Source organism: Sander lucioperca, chromosome 5, assembly GCF_008315115.2.
Source record: "Sander lucioperca isolate FBNREF2018 chromosome 5, SLUC_FBN_1.2, whole genome shotgun sequence".
Lineage (NCBI taxonomy): Eukaryota > Metazoa > Chordata > Actinopteri > Perciformes > Percidae > Sander > Sander lucioperca.
This window is the reverse complement of record NC_050177.1, coordinates 19358847-19380135: the sequence shown is the minus strand read 5'-3', so window position 1 is coordinate 19380135 and position 21289 is coordinate 19358847. Positions and strand designations below refer to the sequence as shown.

At 40.0% G+C, this 21289-nt stretch overlaps 1 protein-coding gene across 3 annotated transcripts; it reads left to right on the top strand.

Moving 5' to 3' along the window:
• The first annotated feature begins 770 nt into the window (after positions 1-770).
• On the top strand, positions 771-17407 carry trpc6b (transient receptor potential cation channel, subfamily C, member 6b). Of its 3 annotated transcripts, XM_031297531.2 has the most exons (12): positions 774-1187; positions 3380-4154; positions 5017-5202; positions 6073-6237; positions 6541-6766; positions 7317-7544; positions 11857-12121; positions 12298-12493; positions 15690-15896; positions 16142-16192; positions 16592-16667; positions 16766-17407. In XM_031297531.2, the coding sequence occupies exons 2-12, from the start codon at positions 3402-3404 to the stop codon at positions 16888-16890; spliced, it is 2478 nt and encodes an 825-aa protein (XP_031153391.1). In that variant the 5' UTR covers positions 774-1187; positions 3380-3401; the 3' UTR covers positions 16891-17407. The 3 variants fall into 3 exon arrangements, with proteins under 3 accessions (XP_031153393.1, XP_031153394.1, XP_031153391.1); XM_031297533.2 differs by lacking the exon at positions 16142-16192 and having other exon boundaries at positions 771-1187; XM_031297534.2 differs by lacking the exon at positions 16142-16192 and having other exon boundaries at positions 773-1187; positions 6541-6757.
• Positions 17408-21289: the final 3882 nt, after the last annotated feature.

Below are 21289 nucleotides of genomic sequence, written 5' to 3'. Positions count from 1 at the left end.
AAATAAAACACAACAGAAATAAATGGGTTGAATAAATCAGAGAATGGATACAAAGAGTGATGCAATAAGGTTCAGACAATGTATATGTAATATAGTTTTAATTTTACAGCTATGAAGTAGCCTAAAGCAAAGAAGCCTACCTTTAAACATTTACAGTAATACCCCAGCCTTATTAGTGAGGTCATAAATGTTTGTATGATTTAAAAAAAAAAAAAAAAACATTGTATGGTGACCAATGACGAACGTGATTTATGTTGATATCAAAATATCTGCCCTATATGTAAATCTGCATATAAATACATAAAACTACTGTAAAAAAATAAACATATATAAAATAAACTTGTGTAAAATGATATATAAATCAAATCTGAAAGGAATCGGCTGGAAACATATTTCCAGCCATGACATCTAGCTACATGAAATTTCATATACTATATATTTGGAGAACTAAATATCTACACTTTCATTTTAAACAGTTTGTATAGGCCTACTCAGAATTGTTTTTGCTTAGCTTATACTGTATCTGCTGGGGGATGGTGCCTCTCATGAAATAAAGGTGTGTTGGAATTACCTTTTACATTTGATGGCACCAGAGTTAAGAGGATTTAGGAAAAGCTTTTTTCCAGATTGTTTATGGACAGGGGCCACCGCATCAAATAATCTATTTTCAGGGAGTCAAACGCCATATAAGTATGAGTGGTGACATTGCCTGCAGCCATCACACTGACAAATAGCTTGTAATAAAATAAGTTTTCTGCCTCAGCTTAAAAAAAAAAAAAAATGGCACGATCAGTAAGGTCAGTGCATTTCTGCTGTCCTTAAATTAGTTTATGGGAAATAAAGGAAATTAAATTGAGATAAAAACAGTTATATAAGCCTAACCTTGAAAACAGGACCCAAGTGTATTCGAGAAATGCTAATATCCTATGTCATGAAACACACCTTATAAGCTGCTAGAATCCGCCCACTGGGCGTGCAGAGGCAGCACCGTCAGCATCCAGAGCCATCCAGACCCAAGGTGGGACCAGTTTTATATGTGCAGTCTATGGGTGGGACGCAAGGAGTCTGACAGGTGGTCTGGAGGCTGACATGGGCTGCCGCTGCTCGCTTTTGGACGTAGTCTCGGCTCGTGACGACTTCATGAAGTGAAAATGAAGTCATTTGCCACGCCAGTCTTCTGTGAGGAGGTGAGTGGGCCATCCTGTCTGACTTTGGAATATTGATGATGTGACTCAAATTACATGCATATTGAATATAATTGCATATTGAATATTATTGCCTTCAAAAATCAATTGAGAAATATTGGTGTGTGTGTGTGTGTGTGTGTGTGTGTGTGTAAAGCTTCTAAGGAAAAGTCTCAGGCCCATGATATTGCTAAAATGACCAACAATGTGAGACTGATACTTAGTGATCTCATCCTATCCAATGTCCCAGTTTTTTTTAAATCTCCTATTGTGCCTCTCGTTGTCATATTTACACTGATGTCTTCTGCTCTAGCCTACATGTTGAGGGATTACATGTGACTTTTGTTTTTTAATGTTGCTACAAACGTTTTGTGTTAATATCACATGCAAATGCACACAGCTCACCTAACGCCGTTAATTGCAGAATAATCTTATCTACATAGTACAGTATCATTAAAGTAGTGATGGTACTCTATCATGCTTTTCCATCTCCCAGTATCACCCAGTGGCCATAATAAAATAGAGCAGCAGAACAAAAACTACAGGGAATTCTCAGAAACCCAGGGAGGTAAATCTACATGGAATAGCTACATATGTCAGTTGAAAGGCAAAAAACATTACAGCAATCTTTTTGTTTTTGTTTTTATGTCATATCCATCCATTTGTGATTTTTGCACCTTCCCTTGCTGAACAGCATGACACCGTTTTCATATTTGATCTTTTCTCAGCTGATACAGACTAGATGCCAAAGACAAATAAATGGTCTGTATTAGAACACATTCTGTAGGTCATACTGCGTGCACTCATCCAATTTCTCAGTTATGCAAAATCGTATTAACATTAATTTTGATTGAATGAAGGGGCGTCGTCACCATCCGCCATTATCTGTGAAGAAGCAATTAGCTCCTGAGATAACCACATTATTCAAATGTAATTAGTGAACAGAAAGTAGATTATCTCGTTTGACAATGACACAAAATACAATTAGTATTAGAGATGGTCAATGTCATTTGGTAGTATGGTCATGAACGGAGATAACATCATACTTAAATAAAAGTGAATAAAAGTTTGCAACTGGACTAACGATCAAACACTTAATGACATGACATTTGTTGTAAAATATTCCAGGAATGCAACATGTATTTGGTTAACTATCAGGCAGTGGCTGAGCGGATGACAGTGCCAGGCCATGAAACGCAGGAGAGCAGATGATGAGTCTGTGGGTGGTGTCACACATTATAGTTATAAATCAGCCAAGACCAGCTGTCCGTTCACTACTTCAACTAAACATGGAGAAGCAGCATTCACCCTTTATGCACCACATATCTGGAACAAACTCCCAGAAAACTGCAGGTCCGCTGCACCTATCAGTTCTTTAAAATCAGGACTGAAAAAAATTCTTTTTGATGCTGCCTTTATTAAGTAATTGTTAATTTCTTACACTGCACTGTAACTTGTATTTGTTGCTTGTATTTCATACCTGTCTTATTCAATTTTAGCTGTTTTGAATTGCCACGTTGCTGAAATGTGCTATACAAATAAATCTGCCTTGCCTTACCTTACTTAGGTCACTGCTGTCTCATTCCCAAGGCCTTTTTTTTTAAAATATAGATGGAGCTGATGTTAATTTTCCTGAACCAGTAGACTAATCAAAGTAGAGTGTCTGCTTCATAAGAAAAAGAAATTTAAAAGTAAAAAAAAGAAGAAGGTAATAACCCGGTGTGTGATTTGGATTTTGAGAGTGGAATTTGTATATATTAATATTTTTGGCATACATTAAGTATAGTATGTGATGCTAAGCCAATACCCTTTTTGTCAAATTCAGCGAATATCTCCTCACGGTCACCTAGCTTTCTATTTTCTGTGTGCACTGAAAAAAGCTGTAAAAGTGTTATGTAATACACACATCCCAGGCTGTGTAAATGGAAAACAAACAGAAAGGAGTGCACAGGCCAAACCACACTATTCCAGCCAATCAGCAACAGTTGATGGTGGGGCGGGATGCAGCATGTGAATGTGCCAGCCGGCCAGTAGTTATTTGTCTGTGAATCTGGGGGGCAGAGCTTCTGAAGGGGGGGTTCTATTTGTTTGGCAGTTGAGTTCAGATATCAACAGTTTTTGGGCAGCATCACTTACTGCACCTTTAATGAATTTACAAAGATATGGTCTTCAGCCATATGCTTACCTGTGTTTAGGTGGAGAAATGAAGGGAGAGCCATGATGCAGCAGCAGCAGCAGGCTGTAGCCAAACCCAGGAGACAAGCGTTACGGGGAGCCAGTTACCTGTACCACGCTCAACCCTCCTCCTGCCTTTCCCTGACAGAGGAACTCTTCTTAGAAGCTGCAGAATATGGCAACATTCCTGAAGTCAGGCGGATGCTAGAGGAGCTGCCAGACCTCAACGTCAACTGTGTGAATTACATGGGCCAGAATGCACTGCAGCTGGCAGTTGCCAATGAGCACTTCGAGGTAACTAAGCTCCTACTTAGGAAGAAAGAGCTCTCTAGAATAGGAGACGCATTGCTTTTAGCCATCAGTAAAGGCTACATCCGTATAGTGGAGGCCATACTGAGCCATCCGGCCTTTGCAGATGCTCAGAGGCTGACTAACAGTCCCAGCCAGGCGGACACAAACGATGACTTCTTTGCCTATGACGAGGACGGCACACGTTTCTCACACGACATCACTCCCATCATCCTGGCCTCTCAGTGCCATGAGTATGAAATCGTTCATATACTGCTTATGAAGGGGGCCCGTGTAGAGCGGCCCCATGACTACTTCTGCCAGTGCAGGGCCTGCAGCGAGCAGCAGAGGTGTGACTCCTTTAGCCATTCACAATCCCGCATCAATGCATACAAATGTCTGGCCAGTCCAGCGTATCTGTCCCTCTCCAATGAAGACCCAGTGATGGCGGCTCTGGAGCTGAGCAATGAGCTGGCAGTTCTGGCCAACATTGAGAAGGAGTTCAAGGTGCAGTATTTAAAACGACATACCTGTTTTTATACTAGATCAGGGGTCTGCAACCTGCGGCGCCTAAGCCCCTCTCCAGTTGCTCCCTATAGCTCTGACAAAAAATTATATTGAAATGAATAACGGTTCTTTTTAACATTTTAATTTATCACTGTTGTAGGCCTTAAGGGCAGCCTAAAGCCTTTATACATACCATTTTTGCATAGAATACTAAGCTATTAAAATAGCCTAATAATTGTTGCCATGATTTTATAAATCATGTTTTCATTTTAAAACATACATGTGGCACAGTGAATCTTTAGGATTAACTGTATCTTTGGATGGCTACCTTAGTGACTACCTTACTTATAGGCCAGTAAGCCTATCTTCAGTGGGGATTTATATTTGCTAATAATATGTTGGATTCATTGAAAAAACTTCAAAAATGAACAATAATTTGGAGGGCCCCCTGCATTGACTCTGAGGACCCCCTGTTGAAGATCCTTGCTCTAAATGTTGCCCCTCTCTGCAGAGACCGCCAAAGACGGAGCCATTAAAATGGCAACAAACATCACCATTTAATGAATGCTCATTTAGAACTATTAGTAATTGTTGACAGGCTCTGTGTTACCTTCATCATAAGGCTCAACTATGTTTTGCGGCTCCAGGCATATTTTTCAAAAATGTCTCTTTTGATAGTAAAGGTTGCTGACCCCTGTACTAGAATTACAGAGACTATATGATGCATAGCATGTTGATTCAAAGATGCAGTTATGACAGGACTTGAAGTTTTGACTTTTGTAGTGTTAGTGATTCATAAAAGTACTTTGTATAAGAATAGGGTGCTATCGATTGGTTGATAGGTTGCCTTTGTCTGTTATAGAATGATTACAAGAAACTGTCCATGCAGTGTAAAGACTTTGTGGTGGGACTCCTGGATCTGTGTCGAAACACAGAGGAAGTGAAGGCCATCTTAAATGGGGACACTGAATCACGTCAAAGCTCTGAGACCGTCGGCAGACAAAACCTCATCAGGTTAAAACTTGCAATAAAATATGAAGTTAAAAAGGTAAGCATGTGAGAAAAGCAATTCCATTTTTTAAGGATTAGAATAGATACACTTGTTTTTGGCTTGGTTCGGTAACCTGTCCGTTAAATTAAAATAACAACTCCAAAACTTGATAAAAAGGGCTGGAAAAATAATTGGACAAATGCCACCAACTCCTCTTCAGGAGCTCTTCGAGGAGGCGGTGAGGAAGCAGGGTCTCAAAATCACCCACAACCCAAATCACGTCCTGTATAGTGAGTATGAGCTGATGCCTTCAGGCAGAAGGTACAGGTTACTAAACTGCAAGCTTAAAAGGTATAAATTCTCATTTGTGCCGCTTTCATTCAAATTAATGAATAACAAGACATAAGATGTGTGTGTGTTTGTATTGGTATTGGATGTATGTGTGACTAATTCTACTAAATATTTGTGATACTGACCATTATGGTTATAGGATTTGCAATGCCTGATAGGGTACTGGTGCAATATTTTTATATATACAATTGGGCCTTGTGCAATACAGAAGTTATTTACCACATAATCATTTTCAAAATTAAGTGCAATACGAGGGGGAGGATGTGATGTGGGTTCTCTTCTGTTCTTCTGGGATTGTGAGGAAAGGTAGGGGGGTATTGTGTGAGGTTTATTAGATGTTCATTGAAGCATTGGATGAGATAATGTATGATTATGTTTCTATGTAGGTTAACTGTATGTTTATTGTGTGTTCATGCGCGATGTGTCGCCACTTCATTTCTCTCGAATGCCCAAGATGAATTTCTCCTATAGGAGACAATAAAGGCTTATCTTATCTTTTATCTTTTTCAACCTTGTGTTTTTCTGCAAATAATCCTTCTCTCTCCTCTCTCCTCTCCTCTCCTCTCCTCTCCTCAGTTTGTGGCACATCCAAACTGCCAACAGCAACTCCTCTCCATCTGGTACGAGAACTTGTCTGGACTCCGTCAGCAGACCACAGCAGTTAAAAGCCTCCTAGTCCTTGGTGTCGCTGTGGGGTTGCCTGTCCTGTCCTTTATGTACTGGATAGCACCGTCAAGTAAGGTTAGTTCCAAAAAAGGCATTCTTTGTTTTACTGTAACTTACTGTAAGAGTAAGATTCAGCATTCATTGTCTTGTCTTTTCTTTTCGGGAACATTTTTAACCCTTCTAACAGAGTTAAAAGTAAAAGTGACATGACTCTAATGTTGTTCCATGCTGCTGCCTACTGCTTTATAGAAGACCCTTTTGTCTTTTGGTCTTAAGATATTCTGTCAGAGGCTGTGCCCATGAAATGTGAATTCCCTTTGGTGCAGCTCAAAATAAAGTCAAACATTGTTCTGTTTGCCTTTCTCTGACTTGTGTCAGATAGGGAAACTCATGTGTGGACCGTTCCTGAAGTTTGTGGCCCATGCAGCATCCTTTATGATATTTCTATGCCTGCTGGTCCTGAACGCGGCAGACCGCTTTGAGGGAACGTCGCTGCTGCCTAACATGACCACCCACGATCACCCCTCACAATTGTTTCGTATGAAGACCACCCCCTTCACCTGGATGGAGATTCTCATCATATCCTGGGTCATAGGTCATAAGTGTAAACACCCCCCCACACCCCACCCCATCCCATGTCATGTATACAATCACAACTAGCTGTAAAAAACAAATTCTATGATGTTTAGTATATCTTTTCCGTTATGTTAATGTATTCCTCTCCCATCTCTTTGTCACTCACACACACTCTGCTGTGCATGCAGGGTCAAGGAAATGACATGCCATTGAAGGGTTATAAACCCCCAAACATCTATCATGCTAGGAAATTGCCCACATTATTATTATTATTATTATTATTATTATTATTATTATTATTATTATTATTATGTATTCTTACGACAGCTACCGTGATAAATCAGACTGGTAATAACTTTCCAAAGACAAGGTGACACTTTCCCATATCTCTACAGGCGAGACTTTAGAGCCATATCACATATGCTTTGCCAGTATTCAGAATCAGTAAATCCTATGTGAATTGACTATCAATTCAAGCCTTATTTATACAAACATATTCAAATCATATCAGCCATAGTTTCATTTGAGAGAGAAAGGGTGTGACTGTCAACCAAATGTGTGATTTCCTTTGCCTACAGGGAAGATCTGGGAAGAATGTAGAGATATTTGGTCGCAGGACATCAGGGAATACATCTCAGAACCCTGGAACCTTCTGGACTTCAGTATTTTGACCATTTTCATGACCTCTTTCATTGCCAGATTAATGGCTTTCTGGCATGCATATTCTGCCCAGTGTTACGTTGACAAGCACTACACGGACCTGTCCAACAAGACCTTGCCCTTTGAGATACAGTATTTCCAGCTGGGTAAGTGTGCACCAAAGAACTCAAATATTATCAGTAAATTCAATAAATTAGTTTATATAATAATAATAATAATAATAATAATAATAATAACAATAATAATAATAATAATATATATTAGGGCTGTCAGCATTAACGTGTTAATCGCGATGCGATTAAGGGTCGACGCGATGCGATTAATTTTTTTTAATCACATGCCGGCATTTATTAATTTATTTTACACTTTACTCGGCTTTGCGTCATGCCTAACAGGCTACTATTTTGACCCTTTGCAGCACCGTTACTTATCATCAAGCTGCCACTTCCTCGTAACACATCCTGCTGCTGCAGGCTGCAGGCATGATGGAGAAAGACAGCAGCAATGAAATCCTGAATGGCACTTTTAATTTTCCAAAACTCCCGGACGGCTCGTAGACAAGTCGAAAGCCGTATGCACATTGTGTAAAGCCGAATTAAAATATCACCGAAGCACGTCAAGCTTGAGCTACCACCTACGGAGCTAAGCATATAGTTCAGTTAACGTGATGCTACCCGCTAGCATGCTACCCACTCAGGCAAAGCAGTATTTTGGAGAGTGCTACTTGCCGACCTGTGGATGAAACCAAATCCCAAAAAATTACTACAGCTCTTGCGAAACGGGTGGCAACTAACTGCAGACCTGTCAGCATCGTAGAGGACTCGGGTCTTAAAGACGTACTACGGTTGGCATGTTCTGACCTGTCTCGTTGCCATCGAGGGGACAGTAGTTTTCACGGATACACAGCCTGTAAGACACGGAGAAAGCAGCCCAACTGGTGCTGCAAACGCTGTCTCATTAACCGGTGATCACTGGACGTTATTGAATAATCAACATTATTTAGGAGTTACTAAACACTATAATGACTCTGGTAAGGATAGGGATTTTTAGTTTTTTAGTTAGGTACTTGGAGGAATTGTGCAATAATGACAGATTCACACATTTTTCTTTTGTTTACAGTAAATAAATAATTACAAATCTTAAAATCAAGTTCATAAAGTAATTTTCTTTGCATTCATTTGATTCCCAATCAAGATACACTGGTAAAAATTGCTTTCGATTGTTAATATGTACTTAAAAACTGTTCTGAAATGCAAAATAATAGAATTTTAATCATGTGATAAAATATGTAATCGTGATTAAGTATAGACATTCATACTCACATACATTTAAACCTTAAATATTAATAATTATTATTGTATTTATTTAAAATTTTAAATTAATATCAAACTTTATTAAACTGGATTTCCTGGTTCAGACAAGATAAGATAAGATAAGCCTTTATTTATTCCTTTATCTCCTAGAAATGTCTTGTCTTTGGCAGTTAAGAGAACAAAAAATGGTGACTCATCGTAAACACGTATATGCGTATGTATGTACATATACACAATAAACATACATAAAACATAAGCATACATTACCTCAACCAAATGCGTTCAATAAACATCTGATAAACCTCACACAAGACCCCCCCCTACCTTCCCCCACACTCACAGAAGAGAAAGAACCCACAGCATATCCTCCCCCTCATATTGTACTTGATTCCACCCAGATTGCACATTTCTACGGTGGCCGACAGGGGCAGACGCCCTGCAACTTAAGAAAACACACGCAAATAGACAAAACACAAGCAAATTAAGAAAACAACTTCATTAATTTGACAACACATGCGCAGCATTCAGCAAATGCACTGCAAATACACACAACACAACCAAATACATAAACGCGCTGCAAATACACACAACACAACCAAATAGATAAACGCGCTGCAAATATGAAACGATGCAAAAAGAAAAGCACACAAACCCAGAAAACAAATGCAACAAAAAAACGCAGCATCCAGATTACACAACGGAAGTTCTCCAGACCTCTAGAGGGAGCAGCTAAGTGGAACAGCTGGATTTTCGACTGTTATTAACCGATATTAAATTCATATTATTATTATTATTAATAATAATAATAACATAATATATTATTAATATACAGTCTATGCTCCCGTCTCATGCCCTCCCGGCTGGTGCCATCCCCGAGCTTCGGCTTTTCAAAATAAAAGCTCGCGTCTGGTCCGCTATGTCTTTGTACTTTGGTGTGTTGGGTGTTTGTGAACTAAACAGTACGGCAATCATACTAATGAATACAATAACTTTTTCAGAAGATGTCTTAGTTACAACACGTTGGAGTTAGCAAAGCAGTTTTGTGTTTATATGTGCGGGCGGGATTTATTCGTTTGATAAATCCCATGGTAAATTGGCTGGTTTACTAACAGGGAGGGACTAGAAATCTTGTCTATTTTTTGTATTTCAAGAGCGAATTGCTCCACAATATGAATACAGATTGATCACTTATTTTGTTGGTAACCGTTGTTGTATAATCACAATATTACACTTGAGGAGGCCTATACTTCAGTAATTTCGGACCTCGAAATTAAACCCTCTGATGTGGCTTAAACAAACGTCAACGTTAAACGCTGATGCAGTTTTAAATGTTTTATCACCACGAGTTTACAGACGTCTCTGCTGATTGAGTATCACCTGGGACCTGAGCCGAGAAACACCCACCAAACGAGAGAAAACATATCTCAAACATAGATTTAATATTTACAGTCTATGCAGTTTCTCTCTCTCTCTCTCTCTCTCTCTCTCTCTCTCTCTCTCTCTCTCTCTCTCTCCCTCCCTCCCTCTCTCCCCGTGGGGTCGAAAATCAAGCTGTTCCACTTAGCTGCTCCCTCTAGAGGCCTGAAGAATTTCCGTTGTGTAATCTGGATGCAGCGTTTTTTTGTTGCATTTGTTTTCTGGGTTGGTGTGCTTTTCTTTTTGCATCGTTTCATATTTGCAGTGCGTTTATGTATTTGGTTGTGTTGTGTGTATTTGCAGTGCGTTTATGTATTTGGTTGTGTTGCGATATTTGCAGTGCGTTTATGTATTTGGTTGTGTTGTGTGTATTTGCAGTGCGTTTATGTATTTGGTTGTGTTGTGATATTTGCAGTGCGTTTGCTGAATGCTGCGCATGTGTTGTCAAATTAATGAAGTTGTTTTTCTTTTTGCATCGCTTCTTTTTTCGGGGTTTGCTGCTTTTCTTTTTGCATCGTTTTTTATTTGCAGTGCGTTTATCTATTTGGTTGTGCTGTGGTATTTGCAGTGCGTTTGCTGAATGCTGCACATGTGTTGTCAAATTAATGAAGTTGTTTTCTTAATTTGCTTGTGTTTTGTCTATTTGCGTGTGTTTTCTTAAGTTGCAGGGCGTCTGCCCCTGCCGGCCACCGTACATTTCCCCTAAATCATGCTGCAATCAATAACTTATGTATTGCACAATGCCCAAGTGCACAACTGCACAATGCCGTATCAAATTAAAAATATTGCACCAGTGCCCTACCAGATATTGCACATCCTACAACCATAATGGTGAGTACCCACCCATTCAATACACACACACACACACACACACACAGATCTTATCGCTTATTATTCAGTAGTTTGATTGAAAGCGACACAAACGAGAATTTAGACATGTTCAGCTTGTAGTTTGGTAACATGTACCTCCTGCATTAGCGCATACTGATTTGGGTCGTGGGTGATTTTAAGACCCTGTCTCCTCACCGCCTCCTCAAAGATCTCCTGAAGAGGAATTGGTGGGTGCTGGCCAATTCTTTTTCCAGCCCAGCAATTTTTAGCTTGATTGACAGGTTACCAAACCAAGCTATGAAGCCATAATGGTCAATAGATTCAATTACTGCCTTATAGCATGATGTCTTTGTCCACTACATGAACTCTAAGTCTTCTTAAAAATAACTTTTTCAGTTACACTGGATAAATTAGTAGTATTAAAGAATTGATCTATTAATCTTTTTTTTAAGATCATTTTTGGGGGCATTTTTAGGCCTTTATTTGACAGGACAGCTTAGACATGAAAGGGGGGGAATGGCATACAGCAAAGGGCCGCAGGTCAGAATTGAACCCGCGGCCGCTGCGTTGAGGAGTAAACCTCTATATATGGGCGCCCGCTCTACCAACTGAGCTATCTGGGCGCCCTGAGTCTATTAATCTTTACCGGATTCTTTTTTCATCTTCATAATTTTGAGACCTAGAACATGAAATCCATAAAAATAAAGAAATAAGTGCCCCACCAAATTTTTGTAACGTATTTCACTGTCTGGCTAATTCATTACGAAGAAATGCTGAATTTCAGAACTTCAATGATGAATGTAGTTCTCTGTTTGAGTTCTATCAAGGTATCTAAATGGAGTGTAAGTTTACAGCATCAAAACTGCCAAAACAACAGTGTTTAAACATTGTTTTTCAGCTCGAATCAACTGGATGCCCTCAGACCCGCAGCTTATTTCTGAAGGCCTGTATTCAATCGCAGTCGTGTTGAGTTTCTCTCGCATTGCATACATCCTTCCTGCCAACGAGAGCTTCGGGCCTTTGCAGATCTCTCTGGGAAGAACAGTTAAAGACATCTTTAAGTTCATGGTGATTTTCATAACCGTTTTCGTGGCTTTCATGGTGGGAATGTTCACTCTGTACTCGCACTACCTTGGAGCCAAGCATAACGACGCCTTCACAACGTGAGTGTCGACTAGAGACTGTTGCAATAACGCTTTTGCCTGAAAAAGTTTTTGACAGTGTTCTTAAGTATTTTCCAATTGTGCCTTTGGATACAATCTGTGTTGAATGAATATGATGTACGACTAACACAATGGTTGCACTACACTATTCAATTCCCATTTCTCTATTCCTCCAGGCTCGAAGAGAGCTTCAAAACGCTATTCTGGGCCATCTTTGGCTTGTCGGAAGTGAAATCAGTGGTCATTAACATCGACCATAAGTTCATTGAGAATACTGGCTATGTTCTGTATGGGGTGTACAACATCATCATGGTGATTGTCTTGCTGAATATGCTCATTGCCATGTTCAACAGCTCCTTCCAAGAAATTGAGGTACGCCTTAAAGCGTAACTCTTGCCAAAATGCAACCTAGGGTCTTTTTGTGAATGTACCCGAGTCAAACTTTTGTTTAAAAGCATAATTAGGACGGAAACGCCACTTTTAAGATTTACTGTATTTTCGTTTTCGGTCAAATGGCCTTTTGAATGGGAGTGCTAGGGGCACATTCACAAAAAGACCCTAGGTTGCATTTTGGCGAGAGTTACGCTTTAACCATTCATACATTAGTATTAATTTTTGTGTCTTGTATAACAGTGATATGGAAGCTTCGGAAGCCCTGAAAGGAAAGGTGAAAAAGAAAATGTGGGCAATGTTCGCCAAACGTTTATCTCCTACGTAAGACATGTTATCTCCTAGAAGATAATATCGTAAAGTGTATTTCCTTATTAGGAGACATTATCCCGTACGTATTTACGAGATAAACTTTTAGGCTTAAAGCTTTAGTGCGTAACTTTTTGATATTAATAAACGTCCGTTACATTCAAGCCATTGCCAAATGAGTTGATATAAAACTAATTAAGACAGCTCCACAAAACTCTCTCTGTATTTCTCAGTATGGCTACGTTCAGAAGATTGTGACGTCCGGCGACTTTCGCGTGCAGAAACTGGAGTGAAGATAATGACCTCATCTGAAGAGTCCATCATGTTTTTTTAATCCTTGGATTGGATGCGCCAACAGTAGGGGTGTAACGGTACGTGTATTCGTACTGGACCGTTTCGGTACAGGGCTTTCGGTACGGTGCGCATGTGCACCGAATGCAATCTTTTGTGCGGAACATAGGTCAATTTTTGTGTTTCCACACGAACATATTAAGTGGTGGAAGTCTCCGCGTTCAGCGCAAATCCCGCCCTGCAGCAGATTCTAAAGTTTTCATTGGTCATGTCAATATGTCAATCACTGTACAGATTGCCTACACCAAACACTGATCTCTAAACCTACCCGCCGTCACTGTAACCTAAACCAATGAAATCGACTGCAGGGCGGGATTTCCGCTGAAGTGGTTTGGGGAAAAAAATAATAATCACACACCGCGCGCTGTACAACAACATACACGGCACGCTTTAGCCCAGCCTCTCGCTAGCTAGCGTCATGGCCAATGCAGACAAGCCCATAGACAGTACGGACAAGCCGGAGCTTGAAGAGCCACCCATATCATTAAGGTCTCCTGTTTGGGAACACTTCGGTTTCCCAGTGAAATACGTCAATGGACAAAGACTAGTCAATAAGACGAAAGCAGTGTGCCAACGTTGCTCAGGAATAATCGGGTATGTTTCTGGCAACACTTCAAACTTGTTAATGCACTTGAAAAGGCATCACGCAAGTGTGAACATCATTACTACAAGGAAAAAAACGGCCGTAATTCAAACGCAGCTCCCGTTGGCATTTAAACAGACCGTTGCTGTTAATTCAGATCGGGCCAACGCAATAACGAAAGCAATTGGTGTTTTTATAGCAGCTGATCTACGACTCGGTTGTTGACAAGCTGGGATTGATAATGCTGCACTGTAATCCATAGTTATTTATTTATATTTTTCATTATATTTTATTATATGATATTGGTTTGAGACTGAGAGTATTTTATTTAGTGGAGAACTTTGCAGCAGTATTTTATTTCTTATTCTTTTTTTTATTTTATATATATATTATTTATTATATTTTATTAAAAAGTGTTTAAAAAAGTGTAAAGAAATTGTTAAAGTGCCCATATTATGAAAAAAACACCTTTTCTGGGATTTGGGGTGTTATGTTGTGTCTCTGGTGCTTCCACACACATACAAAACTTTGAAAAAAATCCATCCATGCTGTTTAGAGTGAGATACGGTTTCTGAATGTGTCCTGCCTTCAGTCTCTGGGTGAGCTGTTCAAAATCGGCACAGCTTGTGACATCACAAGCCGAAACGAGCAGGCTAACCGCAACCATTAGCTCATAGCGTTAGCATGCTAACGCTAGCATGCTACCTCGTTCTCAATAGCAAAGCACTGCTACAACACCACACAAGTTCACCATAATCTACAAAAGAACTACTTACATGTGCACCCTCATTTAGAAGTCTCCCAGCTAATCCTGTCTTGTAACTGACCGAAAGTTGTAGAAACAGCCTTTCTTTTACTGTCTATGGAGCTAGCTAGCTGACATGATCTACATCTGAGCTACTGTGCATGTGCAAGTGCAATCAAAGATAGTACAGAAGAAGAAGAAAAGAGGTCTCACTCTGTAGCTAAAACAGAGACTAGGTGAAAAGAGGATCTGCAGCAGTGAGAGAGAGCGGTGCAGTACAACACAAATATGGTGTTTTTTGAAAATTAAACCATGTAAACCTATTCTGGTACAACATTAAAATACAATTATGAACCTGAAAATGAGCATAATATGGCTTCTTTAAAAAAAGTTTATAGTAATAAACAACTTGCACTTTAATGTTTGCATTTCTTTCCCTTACTGTACCAAAAATGAACCGAACCGTGACCTTAAAACCGAGGTACGTACCGAACCGTGATTTTTCCGTACCGTTACACCCCTAGCCAACAGGTTTGTTATTACTTAGAATTCCTCATGGGGGCAACAGAAACTACGCACTATAGCCTTAATTTGGTTGTTTTGAGAGCGAGAAAGCTGTGCAGAATGAGGCACATACAAAGGGAATTGAAAGTTCAGCCAAATTCAGCATAAACAAAAGGTTTTACCTTCTCAGTTAACTACAAATATCCACTCTCAAACATAATGAAACTGTGCATAGGCTCCGACTTGGATTTAACAGTGATGATATGTAGTCTGATGAAATAATATCTCATATAGGAGATAAACTTTAAGATATTATCTCCTACGTGGGAGATAAAATTATGTTTTGGCAAACATTGCCCGCATTTGTTTTCCACCTGTCCTTTCAGGGCTATCATACAGTGATTATAATGACCATTTTGTTGTAAGACCACAATTATTTGGAAATAATTTAATTTGACAAAAGTGTCAATCGACGTTTTAATTTACTGATTTACTGTTTCAGTTCAGTTTTGAATATGTGCTGTATATGTAGTTCACACAATAATATTGCAGATTTAATGAACAAATTAAACAAATGACTTGATGAAAGTGGCACATTAGAAATGCAAATGGGTGAACTTCCTGTTGCTCATCAGTTGTTTCCCCTGGCTTGTACCCCTCCTTACTGTTTCTTTATGTGGGTGCAGGATGATTCTGATGTTGAGTGGAAGTTTGCCAGAGCTAAGCTCTGGTTCTCGTACTTTGAGCACGGCGGCACACTGCCTGTGCCCTTCAACCTCGTACCCAGCCCCAGGTCTGTGGTTTCCCTCTTGCTGGGGATAAGGGAATTTCTCTGGGATGTACCTAAAGGCAAAAGCAAAGAAAATGCAAATGATGAGCCGGAGCTTAACAAGGTGAGGCAACAGCCCTTGACACAAATGATATTTCAAGCAGGAAAACGACTACATTTACTTTGTTGAATGTAAATGAGTGGCTAGACACATTTCTAATACGTCTGGTGAAGTTGACCTATATGCTTTGATACAGATCTACAGGCCCCCCTTGTGTCACATTTAAAGGTTGCAGGCGTACGAGTGTAAAAGCATGTTTTAAGATAAGCATTAACACTGCTTCTTCTTATGTTATTTTCTAATCTTAGTTGAGGCAACAGGAAGATCTGAGTGTGGAAGGATCGCTTTGTTGTCACCAAGTAAAGCATTATTCATTTCCTAATGCTGATTAACCTGTTCATAACTGTAGTTAGTAGTATTTAAAGTTTTGTACATATACCCATGTGAATATAATATTCCAATGTTATTTAAACTTATTTTAGTAGGCTACCTCACATCTAGTGGGCACTTTGAGGTACTTGCTGTTTATATATCTAAGCACCAATAAAGTGTGTCAATGAAAACCATACTGTATAACAACAGAGTAAAAAAAATTTAATTTCCCCTTGCGGGGCCAATAAAGTATCACTTAATCTTAATCAAACATGCTCACTGGGAAAAGTCTGCATCCGTTCTTTTTCCTTAACTAACTCTTAATAAATCTTCAGGAACAATAAGCTCATCAGTTTAAGACTTAAATCCTCTATTCTTCATTACAGGATATAATGAATCGCCTCATCAAAAGATACATCTTAAAAGCACAGAGAGATAAAGACAACGATGAAATAAATGAAGGTGAGTTCAGCAGGTGATACAGTGTTTGTCTTGTCCGGATCACCGAATTACAAAACACAATTTGACGCTGATTCACTTCCTGTCCCACATATCATCAGGTGAACTGAAGGAGATCAAACAGGACATCTTCAGTCTCCGCTACGAGCTGCTGGAAAGGGCCAACCACGACATGGAGACACTGGCACAGCTCATCAGGCAAATGGGAGAAGTCATGCATGTTTAGCAGAAAGAGGAGCAGAAGAATGAGCTGGCTATACTTTCAGTCAGGGTCAAAGGGCCCTGACTGAACACACATTACTGAACCAAAACAACTGATAAAAACAACCTGCTGCAACCTGATCTCACAGAATTCCGTGATCTCACAGAATTCCGTGATCTCACAGAATTCCGTGAAATGAACATGGCCCCAAAGAGTATAGAAGTACAAATACAAGAGGTGAAACTCAATAGAACGTTGTGTTGCGTTCAGTCCAAGATGGCGGAGCTGCACTCTTTAGAACAAGTTGCAGCTCGGTCATGGACCGAACGCAACACAACGTTGTATTGAGTTTCGCCTCTTGGTACTTCTATACTCTTTGATGGCCCCTTAACTTAAAATCTGTGGCAGTTTCACGGGCTCGTCGAAAATTCCATGATGGGCCTACGGAAGAATTCCGTGAAATGAACACGGCCCCTTAAAATTCGGTGATGTTTAAGTTAAGGAAAAGGTCGTGGGTGGGCTTACGTTTCCGTGACACGTGAAAACAATAACGGGACGCGGGACAACAACGGGACGGTTGGGTTTAGTAAAAGAAGAGCGGTAAGGGTTGAGTTTAGGAAACGTGACACGCGGGACACGATCCCCGGTCTCCTGGGTGAAAGTCCTGTGTTGTTTGACCCATCCACCACCCCAACCTACCTCCCTACGTGGATTTTCGGGCTTTCATACTACTCGCTACCGTAGTCGCTCTTAATGCTACGTCATCTTCTCATTGACTTTACATTGCCATTGTTTTCCGTGGTGGCCACACGGAATTTTCACACATTCCATTTTGGCACATTCCGTGCCACCACCACGTAATGCGGTGTTAATAGTTCGTGATCATTTCACAGAATTCTGTGAGACCAGGCTGGATAAAAATGGATATTCTGCTTTTTTTTTGAAACGGTTAAAACGGTTTTTTTTCCCTTAGTGTAAATGCATGTACCTGTCCCTATCCGCACAGTTCTGTTATACTAATATGCACTACTGATTGCTAACATATGATGGTGCTGCCCGTTCCCAGCTGTTATATGATATGGTATGGTTTCATTTAGAGGCGATGATTGAGATTATATAGTTTGATTTAGAGGCTTTTCTACTCCATCTGGAGTATAAAAGTAGTTCAGATTGAAACTAGAATTACCGCCCGCGCTTGTATGCCTGTGTAGTTTACATCCATGTCTGTACAGACTCATATAATATGTGTTGTGTAGACGTTGAAAGAATTTAATAAAAGGTATTAAGTGTTTTTTTGTTTTTTTTGGCAAAATGGAATATATCACTATATTGACATGTATGATTCCACTGAATCATTTCCAGTGAGAAACAGCTGTCTTAAAGCTCTAGTTCGGAACTTTTTGATATTAATGAACGTCCGTTACATTCAAGCCATTGCCAAATGAGTTGCTACAAAGCTAATTATGACTATCAGCTCCACACAACTCTCTCTGTATTTCTCAGTATGGCTATGTTCAGAAGATTGTGACGTCCTGCAACTTTTTTAATCCTCCGTGTCCTCCTTGGCTACTAGCAACTGGGTGGAGGAGGGGGGGGGGCGGAAACTACACACTAAAGCTTTAACTGAGACTATTTTTAGCTAGCTTTGTCACAGGGTGCAACCACAATCAACTGAAGCTCAATATCAGAAAACCAATGATCTGAACAGGAAGCCCTCTGTCCTGGTTGTTATCAAGGGGCTAAGCTTCTCCTCAGACCGCGTAGCTCCTATGGTGCCATTTTGATGCTAACAAGCCATCACCTCCCGTTAGCATTCCATTGACTGCCATTCATTTTGGCGCCACTTTGACAGCGAATAACTTTACATCTGAAGCGTTTAAGGACTCTATTTTTCCATTGTTTATTTCTAAAGAAACACGACAATGTATAAAAGGCTCCATAACCTTGTACCTCACATTATGGCTCCGTAGCAGACGCTTTTGTAAAAATAGGCTAGCGATTGTGTCATAACCACATGACTCACTGTCGCACAGTAGATAAATTACCGTACAGTACAGGAGAAGCGCACAGGCAGTTTCGACTCACATTAGCTGTTTAAGTGTAATTACTAATGTTAACTAGCATTTTAGTTAGCAATAATTAGCCTGTGCCTATGTTATCTCCTTACGTATACCTACGCTCTCCGTCTCTGCTAGATTGGGAATGATTGAGATTTCTCTTGGCACAGCTACCAGAAGACTTCCAACTTTCAGACAGGTTGCTCATGTCACATCTACGTCGTCTCTCTCAGTTGGAGGCTACTCAGTAACGCTCAGCCATCAACGGAAATGTGCTTCTAATATCCTTCACTGGTCTCCGTACAGAGCAACGGGATCTGTTGGTCCATTATATATATGTCAATGGTTGTTATACAGGGAGAGGAAGTGAAGAGGGTGGACTCATACGAATACCTTTGGGTCCAAATTATTTAAAAAAACATTAGCATTTAGATTCTTTAATGTGTGTTATTAAAATGTTGATCACTTAAGCATACCATTTAATGAATATAATTAAAATATATGTTGATTGTCTTCACCTTAATGGAGCGCAGAGGGTTTTTCAAAGCGTTGCAGCAGATGCTGTTGTGCTCTCTCACGCTTGCTGTGGAGCAAGAATGTCTGGGAACAGTTTGACCTGGCAGGGAGAAGAACAGCTCATGTCCATCTCCAGCCAGGCCCAGAGGGTGAATGCTACCACCAGACTTTAGCTGTCAAGTCCCTGAACAGAGCTACTGTGAAGCCTTTATACCAAGGAAAGCTAAGGAACGGACACGGCAGTTATTACAACAGCCACATTGGTTTAAAAAAAAAAAACCATTTTGGTATAAGATTAACACCATGAGGTCCAGTAAAATGTATTTAGTGTCTGCAATATTACTCTTGATGAGGGTCCAGAGGGACTAAAATGTTAGTTTGTCTTTAAAGTGTTCTTCAATAAATGGTGATGCTGCAGCAAGAGCAGTGTGCAGGATTTTCTTTTTTTTCAAATGTCTGCAAAATTAGAAATTTTATTTTAAAAAGTACTAGAAGATGGGGTTGCACAATAATTAGTCTACTTCCACAATGTTCCACTTCCGGGATTGTTCCAGTGCCGCCGGAAATTCCCCTGAATGTCACACTCTTTCCGGCCGGATGTCTGTCACCTCCCGCTTTCTTTGTGTTGTAGGCTAATTTTAAACTCTGGTGGATTTATAAGGGCTATGGGTAACTGCTCCTCAGATCTCTGCAGGGTAAAGCCAGACAGCTAGCTAGACTATCTGTTTAATCTGAGTTTTCTGTTGCACGACTAAAACAACTTTGAACGTACACACGTTCCACCACAACAAGTTCCTTCCCGAGGCAATTTTGCATAGGCACCTTTGCTCCGTCCAGCGCTTAGCACCACCCAAGACGATTGTGATTGGTTTAAAGAAATGCCAATAAACCAGAGCACGTTTTTCTCCCATACCCAAATGCTGTATGGACTAGCCAGACCCTCCTCCGCAGCGCTGGGTTGGAAGGGAAGGTCTGGCTATGTGAGACTACACAAGAATTGAAGGCTGGTGGAGCCGTGGGCGAAACAGTTATCCCAGAAGTAGAAGTATGACACACAGCATGATAATCCTCTCTGATATTGTCCGGACAAATGACGTAGGAGAGATAGGCCCAAGGCCTATGTGTGCATCATAAGCACATGCATCAGCAACATCCACATTTGGCTGATTAATTTGAATAGTTGAACATTGTTTGTAATCTAACCAAGATAATAGAAATCTAAATTTGAAGAGTACAAAGCAGGTGAGAGTTCCGTATGTTCTTAAGATAGAGCACCACCATACCACCATACAGAAGACGCATATGGAAATATTCTTTACTGAATCAAAGGCTGCTCCTGTGCATTTGAGTCAGATCAAATAAGCAGCTAAAACATGAAGCGTAAAGTGAGAACTTTGGTTTTAAGCAACCTTAAATAGATGCAAAGTGCAAAATGGAAAATATCTGAGAATTAAACTAACAGAAACATTAAGAATCCTCTTTTGCAGTTAACAAAACAAATACAGGCACATTTCTAATTGTGTTCACTTTATTACAGACCTAACATAACCCTCCATTACAGGGGAACTACGCCCACAGAATGCATTATTCATATGGTCAAAGGCAGTCCAAAAACACTAGTGAACATGAACAACTCTCTCCCAAATCCAAAAACTAGGGTGTTGAAACTTACATTTGTGATGTCATCATGTAAAAAGTGTGGAAGCGCTCCATAGACAATGAATTGGGACGGATGTTATAGATGACTCTGAAAGCACCCAGGGGAATATTCTGAGTATGTGGGAACATTTTCTGTTTTAGAACTGAGAACACTACAAGAGAATACAGCTCCTTTGGGTATATAAAAAAGA